The sequence below is a fragment of the Apodemus sylvaticus genome, chromosome 5 (genome assembly GCF_947179515.1).
Source record: "Apodemus sylvaticus chromosome 5, mApoSyl1.1, whole genome shotgun sequence".
Taxonomy (NCBI): domain Eukaryota; kingdom Metazoa; phylum Chordata; class Mammalia; order Rodentia; family Muridae; genus Apodemus; species Apodemus sylvaticus.
The window spans coordinates 68,366,796-68,382,069 of record NC_067476.1 but is presented as its reverse complement, the minus strand read 5'-3'; the positions used below and the strand labels follow the sequence as shown (position 1 = coordinate 68,382,069).

The 15,274-nt window shown below is 41.3% G+C and overlaps 1 protein-coding gene across 1 annotated transcript; it reads right to left on the bottom strand.

The window, feature by feature from the left end:
- Positions 1-7,952: 7,952 nt before the first annotated feature.
- On the bottom strand, positions 7,953-10,262 carry LOC127685557 (oogenesin-3-like). The gene is made up of 3 exons (XM_052182861.1): positions 9,976-10,262; positions 8,949-9,539; positions 7,953-8,532 (listed from the first exon to the last, which is right to left on the bottom strand). The coding sequence occupies exons 1-3, from the start codon at positions 10,260-10,262 to the stop codon at positions 7,953-7,955; spliced, it is 1,458 nt and encodes a 485-aa protein (XP_052038821.1).
- Positions 10,263-15,274: the final 5,012 nt, after the last annotated feature.

The window sequence follows — 15,274 nt, the reverse complement described above, 5'->3', positions numbered from 1 at the left end:
GTTCAACAAAGTGATTACCAGGAATTCTAAGGGATTCTCTAAGCATCGGGTTGTGATGGGCAAAGTTCATCTCAGGAAAGTTCTAGATGACAGAAGGTTTTTACCTACAGGTTTTAGATGCCTGTTAGGCCTAACATCATTCTGAACACATCATGTCAAAACCAGAAGGCTGCTTACTGAGGAGTTAGCAACTCAAGTCTTGTCACATTATGCAGAAAGAACACACCATCAACGTGATTGTTTCTGCCCTCAGCTCTACAGTTCTCTCTGATCTGGCAAACAACACAAAACCTTATCATTGGATAGATGATGTGAACAAGAGAGCACAGAACGACCAACTAGAAAACACTTAGAACTAGCCCTTGCTTTGCAAACCTTGAACTCTGTGGGCCCCATCATCCTAACACAGCTTCTCTTCAGTTCATAGGGCTTCCCTGTGTTGCAGGTAAGCATAGATATATCTGGGAATGATGGTTATGATACGACCAGAAGACATCCTGAGTCTCTGTCTGGGGTTGGTATGTGCTCAGGGATGATGAGAGATACACAACAATCTGGGTCTTTTCTTGCATGTGTGTACCACTTTCTGATTGTTTCTCATTTTTGCCTCATAGAAAAGGGTGGACTTGTGTTCTGGGTGTCATGGAGAGGTCTTTTGCATGAGTACCACTTTTTGGTTGTTTCTTGTTTCTTCCAGATAGAAAGGAAAGGTTATATTTGTGTTTTTGTATTTTGTATTTTGTATTTGTGTTTCTTGTTACAAGATGACTTTGATGAGGTTACTTTGACACAGTGATTTTGACAGACATCTTAACATGAGACAGGTTATGTCTACCACATTCTACAGGTTCCCTTCACCACAAGAAGCCAAAAAGCTGGTTCCTGGCCCCATGGTGAACCCACCAGTCGATAGTCTCTTCATCAGTTTTTAAATGACTTCCAGGTGGCAACAGAAATAAAAGAAAAACCCAGGACCTCTTAAATCTCCACTAAGAAGGCCTTACTCTGCCAACTACAGGTGACCTCCCTAGAACCAGGGAATGCATACTCAGATGCTGAGCCCTGGTATCAGGCAATGGCCCGTCTGTCACCAATCACAAGAAGCTGAATCCTGTCCTGTTTATATCAGTGCAGCAAGGACCTCCTGGTTACAGGAGATGACAGCATTCATTACCTGCCTCTCCTCTTGAATGCCTTCAGGATAGCTTTTCAGCTGCTCTGTTGCACGACCTAACCTTCATTGATAGTCATCTGCAGGACTGCTGGGACATTTTGGCCCACATCTATGGGACCTAAATAACTGCTTGATAGATGCAAAGGTAATGTGGTTCAATGGCAACAATCTCATTCAGGATGAACAAAGGTATGCTGGGTCAGTGCTCATCACAAACACCAAGATCATAAGGTCAGAGCCTTTTCTGACAACAATGTGAGCCCAGAAAGCTAAACTGACAGCTCTGACCAAGGAGTCACTGAGCTGAAAATCAGACAAGAGACACTGATGGCTGTGTGCCTTTACTACCACATACAACTGTGGGGCTATTTATAGGTAGAGGGGCCTTCTGAAGGCAGAAGGAAGCCCTAAACTCCATCCCAGAGGGCAACAAGATAGGCTGGTGAGTGGCCTTGGAAACTGAACCCCTAATGTCCTTCATTGTCCTAGACCCAGGAGACCCCATCCACTCTGACAAGACAGAAGTTGTGATCTGGGACAAAATCCTGACCATGTCTCAGTGTCATAAGAGATAATGGAGCACAGCTGACTACAAATCAATTGTACCAGAGTAAATGGGTCTACACATACTAAAAAAAGATCCATCGTTCTTCACACCTGGGAGTGCAGAAAATGCAGGACATAGTCCACCAGTTCCACATCAGAATTAGAGATGCCAATACGAGAACAGCTGAAATAGTTAAAAACTGTAAGGCCTGCCAAATAACTAATGTGGGTATCAATGAGAAGAACCCCGGTACTCAATACAGAAACAACAAACCAGGAGTCTATCAGGAAATGAACTTCATGGAGCTCAAACCAAAGAAAATTCAGATACACATATTTGCTAATATTTATAGATAAATTTTGAGGATGGATTGAGACTTTCCCAAATAAGCATGAGACTTCAGATGGCAACACAGAAATTATTGCAAGAAATTCTTCCAAGGTATGCTTTTTCTAATTTTCTAGAGTCAGACAATGGACCTATATTTGTGTCCCAGATAAGTTAGAGATTAGCTAATATTCAGAGGATTGATTGGAAACTTCATTGTGCTTATAGACCCCACAGTTCAGGATATGTAGAAAAGATAAAAAAGAACCCTAACCTAAAGACCTTAGAGACTGACAATGACTCTTCCACAGTGACTAGATAATTCTTTTTCTCTACATCCTTTCTAGAATACAGAATTCTCCATACCAGACAGGACTAACCCTTTTTTTATTCTTAATTTTTTTTTTATTTTATTTTATTTTTAGACAGGGTTTCTCTGTGTAGCCCTGGCTGTCCTGGAACTCTCTCTGTAGACCAGGGTGGACTCGAACTCAGAAATCCACCTGCCTCTGCCTCCCAAGAGCTGGGATTAAAGGTGTGCCCTACCACTGCCCGACCTTTTAAAGTTAGGTTTGGTTCACCTAATGACAGAAGTTGTATACACAATCTCAAATGTGTCCTAGGGTACACAAACAGGTTTGTCTTAAACTTCCGTGCTTTCTATACAACAGATCCACCTCTGGAGCTCCAGTTTTAGCCTGGAAATTGGGTCCTAGTCAAGAGATACTGCCATGGGTCACTAGAGACTCACTGAAAGGGTCCCTGTGCTACAGAGTTACAGGGACCACCACATATGAATCCACCACATATCTGTTTACAGTTGAAGAAGACCCCGGCCAACAGGAGGAGAATTCGGACCCAAGACTCCCTTCTGTCTCCAGCTAATGGGCCCCTACCTAACCCCACAACCCCATTACTGTTTTCATGAAGCTTCACGATGTCCCATGATTGGTCTTTCTAGTAACAAGAGGAGAAGGACTCCATTTTAGAGAATGTGACCCAAGATCCAACTCAGGTAAACTAACAGGCTGGTACCTAGCATTAGTTTCCATGCTGCACCAAGAAAACATGAGCCTAGGTCCAGTTTCTAGGCTAATCTCCAACAAGACCAGTGTCTCCAGGTTGCACCCTCAACAAGACCAACGTCTCCAGGTTATTCCCACATCGAACCTGCACACCCAGGTTACAAGCCCAACCCCTGTCCAATAACCAATGCAAACAGGAGCAGAAATTAAGTTTATGATATTACTCCCAACACCAGCCAATTATGTTAAAAGCCACAGTAGCTTCCCAAATAGATGCTTGCAAACTTATCCTCCCCCCACCCCCCATTGCTATAAAGCCTTGCCCCATAGATATTCCAGGCTCTCCCACCACCAAAACCATTCTGTTTGGCAGCTTTTAACTGGGGATCCCGTGATAGCTCGAATAAAGACACTGCTGTGAATCAGATTATTAGATTATTAGATCAGCTCGTATCTGGTTTGTGTTTTTTTTTGGGAGGGGGGTTTACACCAACATTGCCCTGGCAGTACATTTCCACCCACATAGAGCTGGATGGATTACTATTTATTGGTTTTGCTCAAAAGACAGTCTCACAGTACACTGGAGATGTCCCTGTTGTGAAAAGACAGTGTCCTCCATTCAGCCACCATTCCTCCATCCACCTTCTCTAGCAGCTCCTTAGAGCAGAGTAGGAATAGCTGGGGCAGAATTAAGCACCTCTGGGAGGGGTCACAGGCAGCAGCTCAGATGAGGCTCTAATGCTGCATTTGGAATTTACTCTTTTGATAAAAATCCACAGCTAATGCCCAAGGCAACACAATGAGGGTTGGTCACAAAAAAAAAAAAAAAATGAATAAAAAAATAGAAAGGGATCCCAGTGCTATAAAGTCAGCCTGCACAATCTAGATTCTGCAGCTTCAGCCAACCAGAAGATAGTCCATTCTCATGCATACTTTTTGGATTGGGCTCTAAATACAAGAAAATTTAAAAGGGTGTTTGCACTTATCTGGAATGTGAATAGGTAAACAGCTTCAGTAGAGCTTCCCCTAGAGTAGAGAATTTAAAATTAGAAGCACACTGAAAACATTATGTCCAGAGCATTGGAATGAAAAGCCATTTAAAGCTTACTTTCAAATCCTGTTTCCCCTTTACCAGCTCAGTAGGATCTCAGGGTGGAGCTCACAGAGATTGGCCAGCCACCCAAGTTCTGGGAATAAAGAAAAGAACTGCCACACCCCATGAGAATCACTTCTTCTCTGACAAAGTTTGCATCACCTAAACTTTTATCTGTCTCATGAGACTTCCAGGAGCCTTCAAGGTCACAAAAGATTTAATGTAGAATTTGATCTTGAAAAAGTTTGTCAAAAGGGCAAGGGTGTGGCTTGGAGAGATGGCTCAGTGGTTAAGACTACACACAATGCTCTCACTGGACCTGTGGTCCATATTCAAATCCCACAAGGCAGTGCACAAACCTCCAGGTCTGATGTCTTCTACCTTCCACAGATACCAGGCATATATGTGGGGCATTCATGCAAGCAAAATTCACGTTTTGATCCTTTAGTCCCAGCCCTCCAGAGGTAGAGAAGGATCTCTGTGAGATCAGCCCACTAGAGTACAGAGCTCCAGGCCAACCATGACTACACAGAAAAACTCTTGTCTTGAAAAACCAAGATACATCACATAGACAGACAGACAGACAGACAGCAGACTGATAGACAGTTAACTTAGAACATGGGGAAATAAAAAACCTTCATTTACCAGAGAGATAATTAAAAGAATTTAAAAGCACTCTGGGCAGTGTTCACACATAATGCCAGTACTCAGGCTGGCTGATCTCTAAAGCAAGCTAGGACTACAGAGTGCGTCATGATAGTCTGGACTACACAGTGGAACCTGGGAGAAAAAAAAAAAAAAAAAAAAAAAACAAAGAAAGAAAAGAAAAGCATATGATCATGTTGGCGGTTTTTGGCCATATTATCCAGAAATACCTTGTAAGAAATTTTCAATTTAGTCTCAGTTTTCTTTGTAACTCCACCTTAAGCCTCTTCAAGTAATTTTTAGAGTTTTTCATTATACCATACAAAAATATAAAAAATGTTTTAAAAAATGTAGTTCTAGCCAGGCTGTGGTGGTGCGTGCCTTTAATCCCAGCACTTGGGAGGCAGAGGCAGGTGGATATTTGAGTTCAAGGCCAGCCTGGTCTACAGAGTGAGTTCCAGGACAGCCAGGGCTACACAGAGAAACTTTCTCAAACACCAAAAAAACAAAAAAACAAAAAAAAAGAAAAAGAAAAAAAAAGAAAAAACAAAAAAGAAAAATGGAGTTCTAGTAATAAAATACATGATAAAATTCTGATTTTGCTAATGCCATTGTCCAGTTGATGAAGTCACAGTAAAATTGGGGCAGGAAGTATAATCCAAGCAGCAAAAGAAGCCTTTTAAACATTTTAAATGCCATATTTAGCAGATCTCAGAAGTAATTTTTAACAAACTTTACTTGTTTTTAGTTACTTGCTTTAGGGTTAACCTTGAACATACTTAAGAAAGCAAAAGCTCAGCCTTGTAAATGAATTAAATTTGTACTTAGCACAAAACAAAAGAATGATTATTTTTAAGGTGACTGACCATTAACTTGCATACTTAAATTAATCATTCTTGAAGAGTTTCTAACAAGTTAGTAACTTTTGTAAGTTTAGTATTTTTAAGTTTTAGAGACACATCACTAAGTTTGGTTAAGCTGACTGTGTAACTTTAGGAACATATTATACACAAATTCATCCCAATTCAAAATATCTTGGAGATTTGCTATGGTTGCCTCTTCAGTCTCAAAACAAAATAAAATTAACAGAAAGTTCATTGGGGCTAAGAAATTTTATAGTTGCTGTCTTTTAGCAAAAAAGCCACATCTCTTTCTGGCTTTCCTCCCTTACAGGTTTTTCTGACTAGTGTTTTCAAGAGACAGGTGCAAGCAGTTCTGTATTACTGTTGTGTTACAATGAAATTGGATTTATTATTTCTTATAGCAAAGAAATGGAGCTGCAGGAGTACATTAAACCTTTTTTCCAACTATTGGCTCCTTTCCATCACTATCTCCAAAGCACTCCTGTCCCTTCCATTCCAACTTTACTTTAACAAGACTCTATTCTCAAGTACTTCATTGCCAAGGTTTCCTTCAACTATACCCTTCCTATACTCATGATCTATCTGCAACATTCTTTTTCTCTCCATGGGTTGCTTTCCATGTTTACTTCATCTCTATCATGTACTAATTTATATATGAGGCCAGTTAATATTGAGCATCAACCTTCCTTAGGAGTATCCATTTTGGATGAGGATGTGAAAAATGGGGTTTTGCCAATTATAGGTGGAATAATTTGCCTGCATTGTATTTAGTGGAAAAATGTAAGTTCTTTATCAGTAATAGATTATTCCTATGAGCTACCTCTTTAGCAGTAAGCCAATAACCTACTGTTACAGATAATACATTTTTATCGAATTTAAGTTTCCTAAAAGCAACTTAAAACAAGAGCAGACCCTATTTGTTAGTAGTGATAAACAGATAAGAGTGTAACCAATGGTCTATTTTACTAATCATACAAAATGCTTGGTCTCAGAGGACTGAGAAAAGCCCATATTTAGTTCTACTCTCACTTTAAGGTTATTACTCCTTTTCAGTGAAAGAACCCCCCAAACCAAAAGAAAACTTTTCTTACCTTCTCCTAGGTCCATGTCTCCTACATTTATGTGTCTGTTGGGGGGGTGGGGGTGGGAATGTCTCTGTAAGTGGATAATAATAAAAATGAATATGCTGTTTTACTTCAACCTGGATCGGCCTTCTGGAAATCTAAAGCCAGACAGTTCATTGTCAGAATATTTAAAATATAGTAAAACTTGGGAAAAGGTTTCCAGGCAACAATCAGTACAATTCCAGGAGTATAATAAAGCTTAAGGTGTGGCTATATAAAAACTACTTTTCAAAGTACATGTGACCACACTTGTAACTTCTAGAGCTAAAAGGTGTGATCTGAAAGCTAAGAAGTCCGCAGGCCATAAAGTACACAAGACACTTCCCATAAGGATAGATAATGGTCTAAGTGGGGGAAGAGTCTGGAATAACCCTCCTGGGGATTTTGGGTGAGGCCTGCCTTTATTGCAAAAGATCAAAGAATTCTATCTCAACAGATAACAAGGTGGGTGAGGTCAGTCTCCATAGATAGCAAAAAGGTCACCAGTTCCTTAAAAAACTAAACAAAACAAACAAACAAAAAAAAGCCCTCAGCTTTCTGGATGAAATGTGGCAATTTTTTTTTCTACTTTGAGGAAACAACCCTGCATGATTAGCACTCCAGGTTCTCTTAGAGCTTCTCAGAATACCATGACCTTTGGGCCCTACTCCAGGTTCTCAGTACTCCTCCAGGTTCCAGGGTCCAACTGTACCTTTACAGCTACAATTCTAGGAAAACTCTCACTAACTAAAACTTCAGGGAACAATATTTACAAGCTTATAATTGTCCGATACTAAATAATCATTGAAAAATGTATAATTGTCTTTCTGACTCCCCCAGTCTCCTTCAACCTCATTGCATTATTTTCCATATCAATCTCAGTCCCTGGGATCTGAACCCACTGCAAGCCAATTTCTTTCCAAAGTAAAGCCATGTCCTCTGGGTCTCCTTGATGACATACCTGCCTATAGGATGCCATGACCTGCACAATTTTAAGAGTGACATGATTAGGGCGATGGAGAAAGAAAGAGATTAAAAACGTGGAATCAAATGGGCTGTGGGCTGATGGAGATGCACTAGCATCCCAAAAGCTCAGCATCTTTATTATTTGCAAGCAATGACATACACATACATGGTGCTCCATTATTGGTACCAGAAGGACCTTATTCTACTTACTAACAAAGACACTGACAAAGGCATTCTGTGTACTCTATGTTATAATGATAATGACAGGAATGTAAACACTCCAAGCAGGTACGAGTAGCAAAGGAGACTTTCTTGGGCTGCCTTTGGGCCCTAATTATGTCCATCAGCTCTGGACAAAGTTGCTTAAATCTGTCTTTAAGTATCTTGAAACCATCATAGCATTCCAGAGGGGCAGGGTACAGCTCCTGGGTCAACTGGCTCAGCTTGGCTGTGTGACAAAGAAGGCTCTTCAGGACAAACAGAGAGATGTAATTATGAGAGAAGCTGACTTTGAAGAGCTTGGAGCATTTGCTCAGGGCAGGCAAGAGGGCTTTGAAATGAGAGTCATTCATTCCACACCGCTCCAGTTCCAGAATTTGCAGGGTACTTGTAATGTTCTCAAGGATGAGCCCGGGAAGCTCATAGCCTACATCAGATAGAAAGAGAGCATTCAGGTTCAGATGCTTGAGCTTACAAATATTCAGACAATTGGGCAGGTACTCAAAGTCTGACTGTAAGAGCCGAGGGCAGTCCACAATTGACAAGGTCTCCAAAGGGTTCGTCAGGCAGCTAGGGAGAAAGCAAGAGATTATTTTTGCAAAATGGTATTCAAGAGCATTGGTGGGCTTGAAAGGACCTCAGGTAACACTTGTTCCAAATCTAGTCTATCTATAATGGTTTCAGTTTCATTCATTCTAGGGAATGGATGTACCTAAGAGAACTTAGATCTGTTCCCTACCACAACTGTGTCCATTTTCATCTTCAAATCCAGTGTCACATATTTTCCATCATCTACTCAACCCCTTACTGACTCAAACTAACCTTTCACATGTAAGCAATTAGAAGCATGCAGGTACATGGTCACACATATCTGAGTACAGAACTCATCTGTTCAGATATGCTATGTATATCTCTAACACTCCTAGGTTTACAGTGGTCAGACCATCAAGGTCTTACTAATTTCTATGGAAAAGAGTTGTGTTTACCTGAGCCACTTGTCAAGGGAGTCTTCTAGAAGGTAGATATCATTCAAATAGAGATTCTCGAGACAGTTGAAGTTGGAGAGCAGAGAAAGCAACATGCTTTGCCACTCATCGTCCTCCTCGTCTTCACACGCAACAAAACTGAAGGACTTCTTAATTCCCTCTAACATGAGGGTGCGAAGATTACTCATCTGCTCCAGGTAAGGAACAAGGTCTTCCAGGAATTCAAGACACCACTGACTCAGCCTCAGCTCCAGGATACAGTTTAAATCTACCCATTTAAAGACATTTATGACAGTAGAGACTGGTGAGGCACAAATGTGCAGCTTCCTACAGCATAGATGAATGGAAGCTTTTCTCTGCTGGACCCACTGCAACAAGTATATGGTCCATTCATCAAAACTGGCCTTCATGACTTCAAAATCAGTTACCACCTTAAAATGTATCTTCCTTCTGTGGTTAGGACAGGTCTCTACTGGCTGTTTCTGTGCCAAGATCTGTGGTGAGTAGTGATCTTCACGGGATCCAGTCCATATGTTCCAGAAGTCGTGGTGCACATTCCTTCTCAAATCAAGCACTCTGAGTTTGCACCTACTGTAGATGGGTAGAATTCTCAGAAGATTAGACATACCTTATGGTCCATTCCTGGTCCACATCTCACACTTCAACTATCTCTTCCAAATGCCTTTTTCCCTATGCATTTGATATATGTTATAGTATCCTACATGTTCAGTTAAAAAGGAATCAGCTGCAGCCCTATCTGTCTCCCTTCATTCCATTCCATTTTATCCCAGTCTCATTCCACTTATACTTGTGTGACAAACAGGGACAGGTTATTCCTCAGGAGCTGTGTCCTCCATATATCCCATCATTTGCTCTGATGGCTGAGGCCAAGCCCAATATTCTACAACCCTCTAGGCTGATGCTATCAGAAGCCTCTGGTCCACCTTTGGCCAAATACTCCCTGTTCCCAGATGTTCCTTCTCTACACACACAGAGCCTTCCTCCACCCTAGCTGGGTTTTGCTTACCTGGAATAAACCTTCTGTGTTACCAGGACATCCAACCCATCAAGCAGTGCTTTCAAAGTCTCCAGGTGAGGGTCATCTATCAGAGCTCCTACAGGAAGACATGGGAAGGGCCAGGCAGACACCATTGCCTTCAGGACCTTTGTATGCCTGCCGGTGAAGGCCCCCTTGAACATCTCTGGAAGTAGGTGACTGGGAAGTTCCTCCAGAGCAGAAATGGCTAAAGCTTCCTCCTTTATTAGAGTATGCCTTGCCCACTGAAAGAGTGTGGACACAGAGTCAACACTCATTGTGCCTGGTTTTCAGAAAAGATGATCCTGGGAAGCAAAAACGCAAAGACACCATTCAGAAAACTTTGAAAGCCTATCTTCCACACAAAGACTTCTCTTCCCAATATCACTGCTGTGATGGTAGAGGTTGTAGGTTATGCATTTTGATCACTGGATATTAGTTTTAAAGCCATATTTCTCTCTGGTGTGAGAAACCTCTTCAAAGTGGGCTCTTTCCCAAATACACCCATCCAATTCCAACCATAGCTCAGAGAAATACACCCTACAGAGAAGGGGTCAACAAGAAAACCCGCACACATCTTGATAGACTGTTCAACACCCCAGGCCCTGGAGAGACAATTGGAGATGCATATACCCAGTTCCCCAACCTTCCCACAGTCTGTATCCTCCCAGCTGACCCAGTCTGGAATGAGGAAATCTGTGTAATAGGCATCATTAATTATTGACTTCAATGATTGGTTATCACATGCACTGGCATTTCAACAGAGGAGGTTAAGTGGGCTGCAAGTTTGTCCTCTTCAAGCTACATAGCAGAACAGGATGGTAAAACACTAAACTGAGTCTGCAAACCTTTAATAGCCATTGCCAAGGTCTGTAGCTGTATGTAAAACATTTGCAAAGACAGGACTGAGATGGAGCTTATAATTTCCATGTTAAAGTCAGGAAACTTAGTAGCTCTATGTCATGGCAGGTTACTTCTAGACTTCAAGACTGCCCTGCCTAACCTCTCCAAAAATGAATGGAAGACCAAAAAGAAAAGAATTTGAAATTATGTGTAAGAGCGGGCATGGTGGTTATATGCCTGTAATCTCAGCACTTGGGAGGCAGAGGCAGGCAGATTTCTGAGTTTGAGGCCAACCCGGTCTACAGAGTGAGTTCCAGGACAGCAGGGCTACACAGAGAAACCCTGTCTCAAAGAAACCAAAAATCAAAAACAAAAACAAAAAGAAGCATTCACCTAGTACCGGAGAAAAGATCAGCACAGTCAAGGCATTTGAATACTCATATCTGGAATGCCCCACAGAATTTCCTAGAGTTCAGTGTTACCCTGATATTCAGAGTGAGACTGTCTCAAAAATACACACAGAAACTACAGACTCAAAAAATGCCTTGTGGGCTGGAGAGATAGTTCAGCAGTTCAATTACTAGCAAACAGGAGGTAGCTCACAATTATCCGTGATAGGATCTGGCACTCTCCTTTGTTGTGTCTGAGAACAATGTACTCACATACATAAAATAAATAAATCTTAAAAAATAAAAAAAAAGACTTGTTATATGCAACACACACTGGTCTGATGGTTAGCTGGCCCTCGGGTTGCTGAAGCAGCAGAAGCTCTGTTAATTATGTCCTTATCTCAAAAAGAAAATAATCAGTTAACTAAAAATATATACAAATGACACATTCAGGTGAATTTAAAGCTAGATTCTGCTGAGTGAGATAGAGTGCCCCAGTGGAGCTAAGGAAATTTTACCTGATCTGAACACGTTTAAAAATCTCTAGATTCCAGCAGGGGTAAGCGGTGACTCCAAGTGGCTCTAGGCACCAAAACCCTGAGTGTGTCTCCAGCCACTCTATTTATACCTTTCCACCGAACCGCCCACTTTGTAAATACACCCTCCCAACCAAAATCTGCAGTCTGATTTAATAGTTGAATGACAAGACACTTTCTTTTCTCATTTGGGAATTTAGATGATGTCAGGGTAGATTAGATAAAATCTCAGCCCAGGAAAAGAACTTAAACTAGTGCAACAAGTAGTTATGAACTCTATCCACTGACAGAATTAGTGAACACTGATGTGACTTGTTAGTGATGGATTTATAGACTTGGATTTGTTTTGTTTTTTAATTTTTTTTAAGATTTAGTTACTATTATATCTAAGTATACTGTTGCTGTCTTCAGACACACCAGCACCAGAAGAGGGTGTCAGATCTCTTTCCAGGTGGTTGTGAGCCACCATGTATTTGCTAGGATTTGAACTCAGGACGTTCAGAAGAGCAGTCAGTGCTCTTAACAGCCCTCCTGCCTCAGACTTCCCTATGATATGGTGTGAGCTGCCACATCTGAGTGAGTTTTATTTCTCTGTTTTGTTTTGTTTTTGTTTTTGCTGTTTTTACGAGGCAGGGTTTCTCCCTGTAGTCCTGACTGCCCTGGAACTCATTCTGTAGACCAGGATAGCCTCGCCTGCCTCTACCTCACAAGTGCTGGGTTTAAAGGCATACTCTACCACTGCCTCTTGTGAGTTTTATTCTTATGTGAACAGCATAGTTCTGACAGTGAGTCAGCTTAGGGTTTACAGGACTGTTCCTCATGATTGACCTGAAGTATTGGGAGACCCCCCCAACTCAATGTTTTTAGACCTCTAAACAACTAGCCCAGCACAGAGTAACATGTTTTTCTGGTTTCAGCTTGAGAAAGATAGCCCACCCTTTTTTTTAGTTCCAAATGATTAACTATACAATGCTCCAAGTTCCTTTGCTCCAGATAATATCTAACCTTCCTTACTTTCTCATTCTGTACTTCCCCATTCCATTCATGTTTTTTCCTCCAACCCTTATCTTGTGATTTTTCCCCTTTAAATACCCCTGACTTCAGTTGCACGGGGTCCTCAGTCCTCTACCCCTGCATGATGTACTGCTGTGGAACCCAGAATTCTGGAATAAAGAAATCCTCATGTTATTGCATAGAGACTGTTTCTCACCAGTGATTTGGGTGCCGCCTTCTGAGGCATGGGGTGGTGGGGCACCCTCAGTTTTCTGGGTCTTATAGTATAAAACAGAGAATGTTAGGGTTAAAGGACCTTTGGCATGGTCTCCATTATGAATCTCTTCTGGAGGTTTAGACCTGTGCTGGATGCTGGGGCATGCCAAGGAAGAGGATGGTGTAAAATTATTCATCTTGTGATGTTGATACTGAGGATACAGCTCAGTTGTCATGATATCTGCAACATGCACACACATTATTACAGGAGGCAGGAGGATGGTCAAGTGAGTCTAGCCAGAACTACATAATGAAATCAGGTCCTAACCAACAACACGGAGACCTGTGGTCCTTTGTCAGATAACAGCTTTGCAGTGAGACTTGAAGAATCAGGCAGTTTACACCATGACTTGTCATCTTCTGTTCTCAAAGCCTCTATTCCACACACTGCAGCAAGGAGAGCCTTTTCAATCATCCACCTTGTTAGGCTCACCATGTCCCACCCAATTCCAATCACTGCTCCAAAACAAATGTTAAAGTTTTTAAATAAAATAACATAAAACAGACACTTGGGGAATGGCACCATGGATAATAGAAGAGGGCCACAGACCTTAATAGGATTCCAGAAATTAGCACAACTGACTCCATGGCAGATGGATATACCATTCAGACCATAAAACTCAGCAGGTCGGAAAGTACCACAAGCCAACACCAAAACAAAACCTAGACTATTATAGCTCATACATCTAAGAAAGTCTCTAAATGTACTAACCTTGCTTTTGATTTCTGTTATTCAGCTTCTGGCTAACTTTTCTTGTTAACAGATTTTTAAGATTTATTTATTGTTATATATAAGTACACTGTAGCTGTCTTCAGACACACCCGAAGAGGGCATCAAATCCTCGGATCTCATGGATGTTGTGAGCCACTATGTGGTTGTTGAGATTTGAACTCAGGACCTTTTGAAGAGCAGTCAGTGCTCTTAACTGTTGAGCCATCTCTCCAGACCATCTTTGTTCTTAAAATATCTTGAACACCAAGTATAGGCTGGGAAGTAAAGACCCAGCTTAATATTGCCTTAAACTCATATCTGGATAGTTTTCTCTGGAGAATACACACCAATAGATAAATCTCTGTGGCCTGTTGTACCCTCTAGTTGTCTCAAATATAAACCCTCATCAGGCTCAGCATGTAAAATCTGTCACAAGAACCAACATTAACACAATTTACCTTTGTCCCACCAGTTACTAAATCCTGCTCCTTTGAATTTTACTCCCTTTTGGAAAGGTTATTTAGGAGAAGGCATGATGGAGCAAGGTGATCACTCCATTGATGGTGAGAGTATAAACGTATACAACTGCTTTAGAAATCATTTTGGTAGTTTCTCAGGAACCTGGAAGAAGTTCTATCTGAATATCCAGCTATACCACTGCTGAGCACATACCTAGAAGATGCTCCATCATCCATCAAAGACACTAGCTCCACTCTGTTCATAGCAGCTTTATTCATAATAGGCAGTAAGTGGAAACAATCTAGATGTCCTTCAATTGAAGAATAAATAAAGAAAATGAGGTACCTCTAAACAATGGAATACTATTCAGCTATTAAAAACAAAGACATCATAACATTTTCAGGCAAATGGTTGTAACTTGAGTCCATCATCTTGAGTGACATGCTAACCCAGTCCCAAATGGACAAATAAGGTATGTACTCATTTATAAGTGGATATTAGCCATAAAATACAGGTACCATATTAAACTCCACAACAAATCTAAACAAGAAGGAAGGCCCTAGCTAGGAAGGTTGAATCTCACTAAGAAGGGAGAATAAAATAGTCATAAGAGACAGATGGAGGGAAAGAGGATGGTGAGGGGAATGCGGGTTCAGGATCAGGTATGGGGAAAGTCAGGAAAGATGGCTAGATGAAATGAATGAAAATGTTCAAGTGCCTGAGGTGAGGAGCTGGGGAGTTTCTCCAGGATGACACAGACACCTGCAATAAAGAAGGTGCACAAGAATCAATGAGGGTGACCTTACCTGTGACTCAGGTATTGGGGATATGGAAACAGAAAAGGACAGCTCCTATAGTTGGAGAAAAACCACAGTGGAGCAATGGAGACACCAACCCACCCACAAAATATATCCTGTCTATTAGAAATTCAGGGACAGGGGATAGAACAGAGGCTGAGCAAATGGCCAACCAATAAACTGGTCCAATTTGAGACCCATCTCAAGGACAAGCACCAATCTCTAACACTATTAATGATACTCTATTATGAATGCAGACAGGAGCAAGTTGTCCTCTGAGAGGTT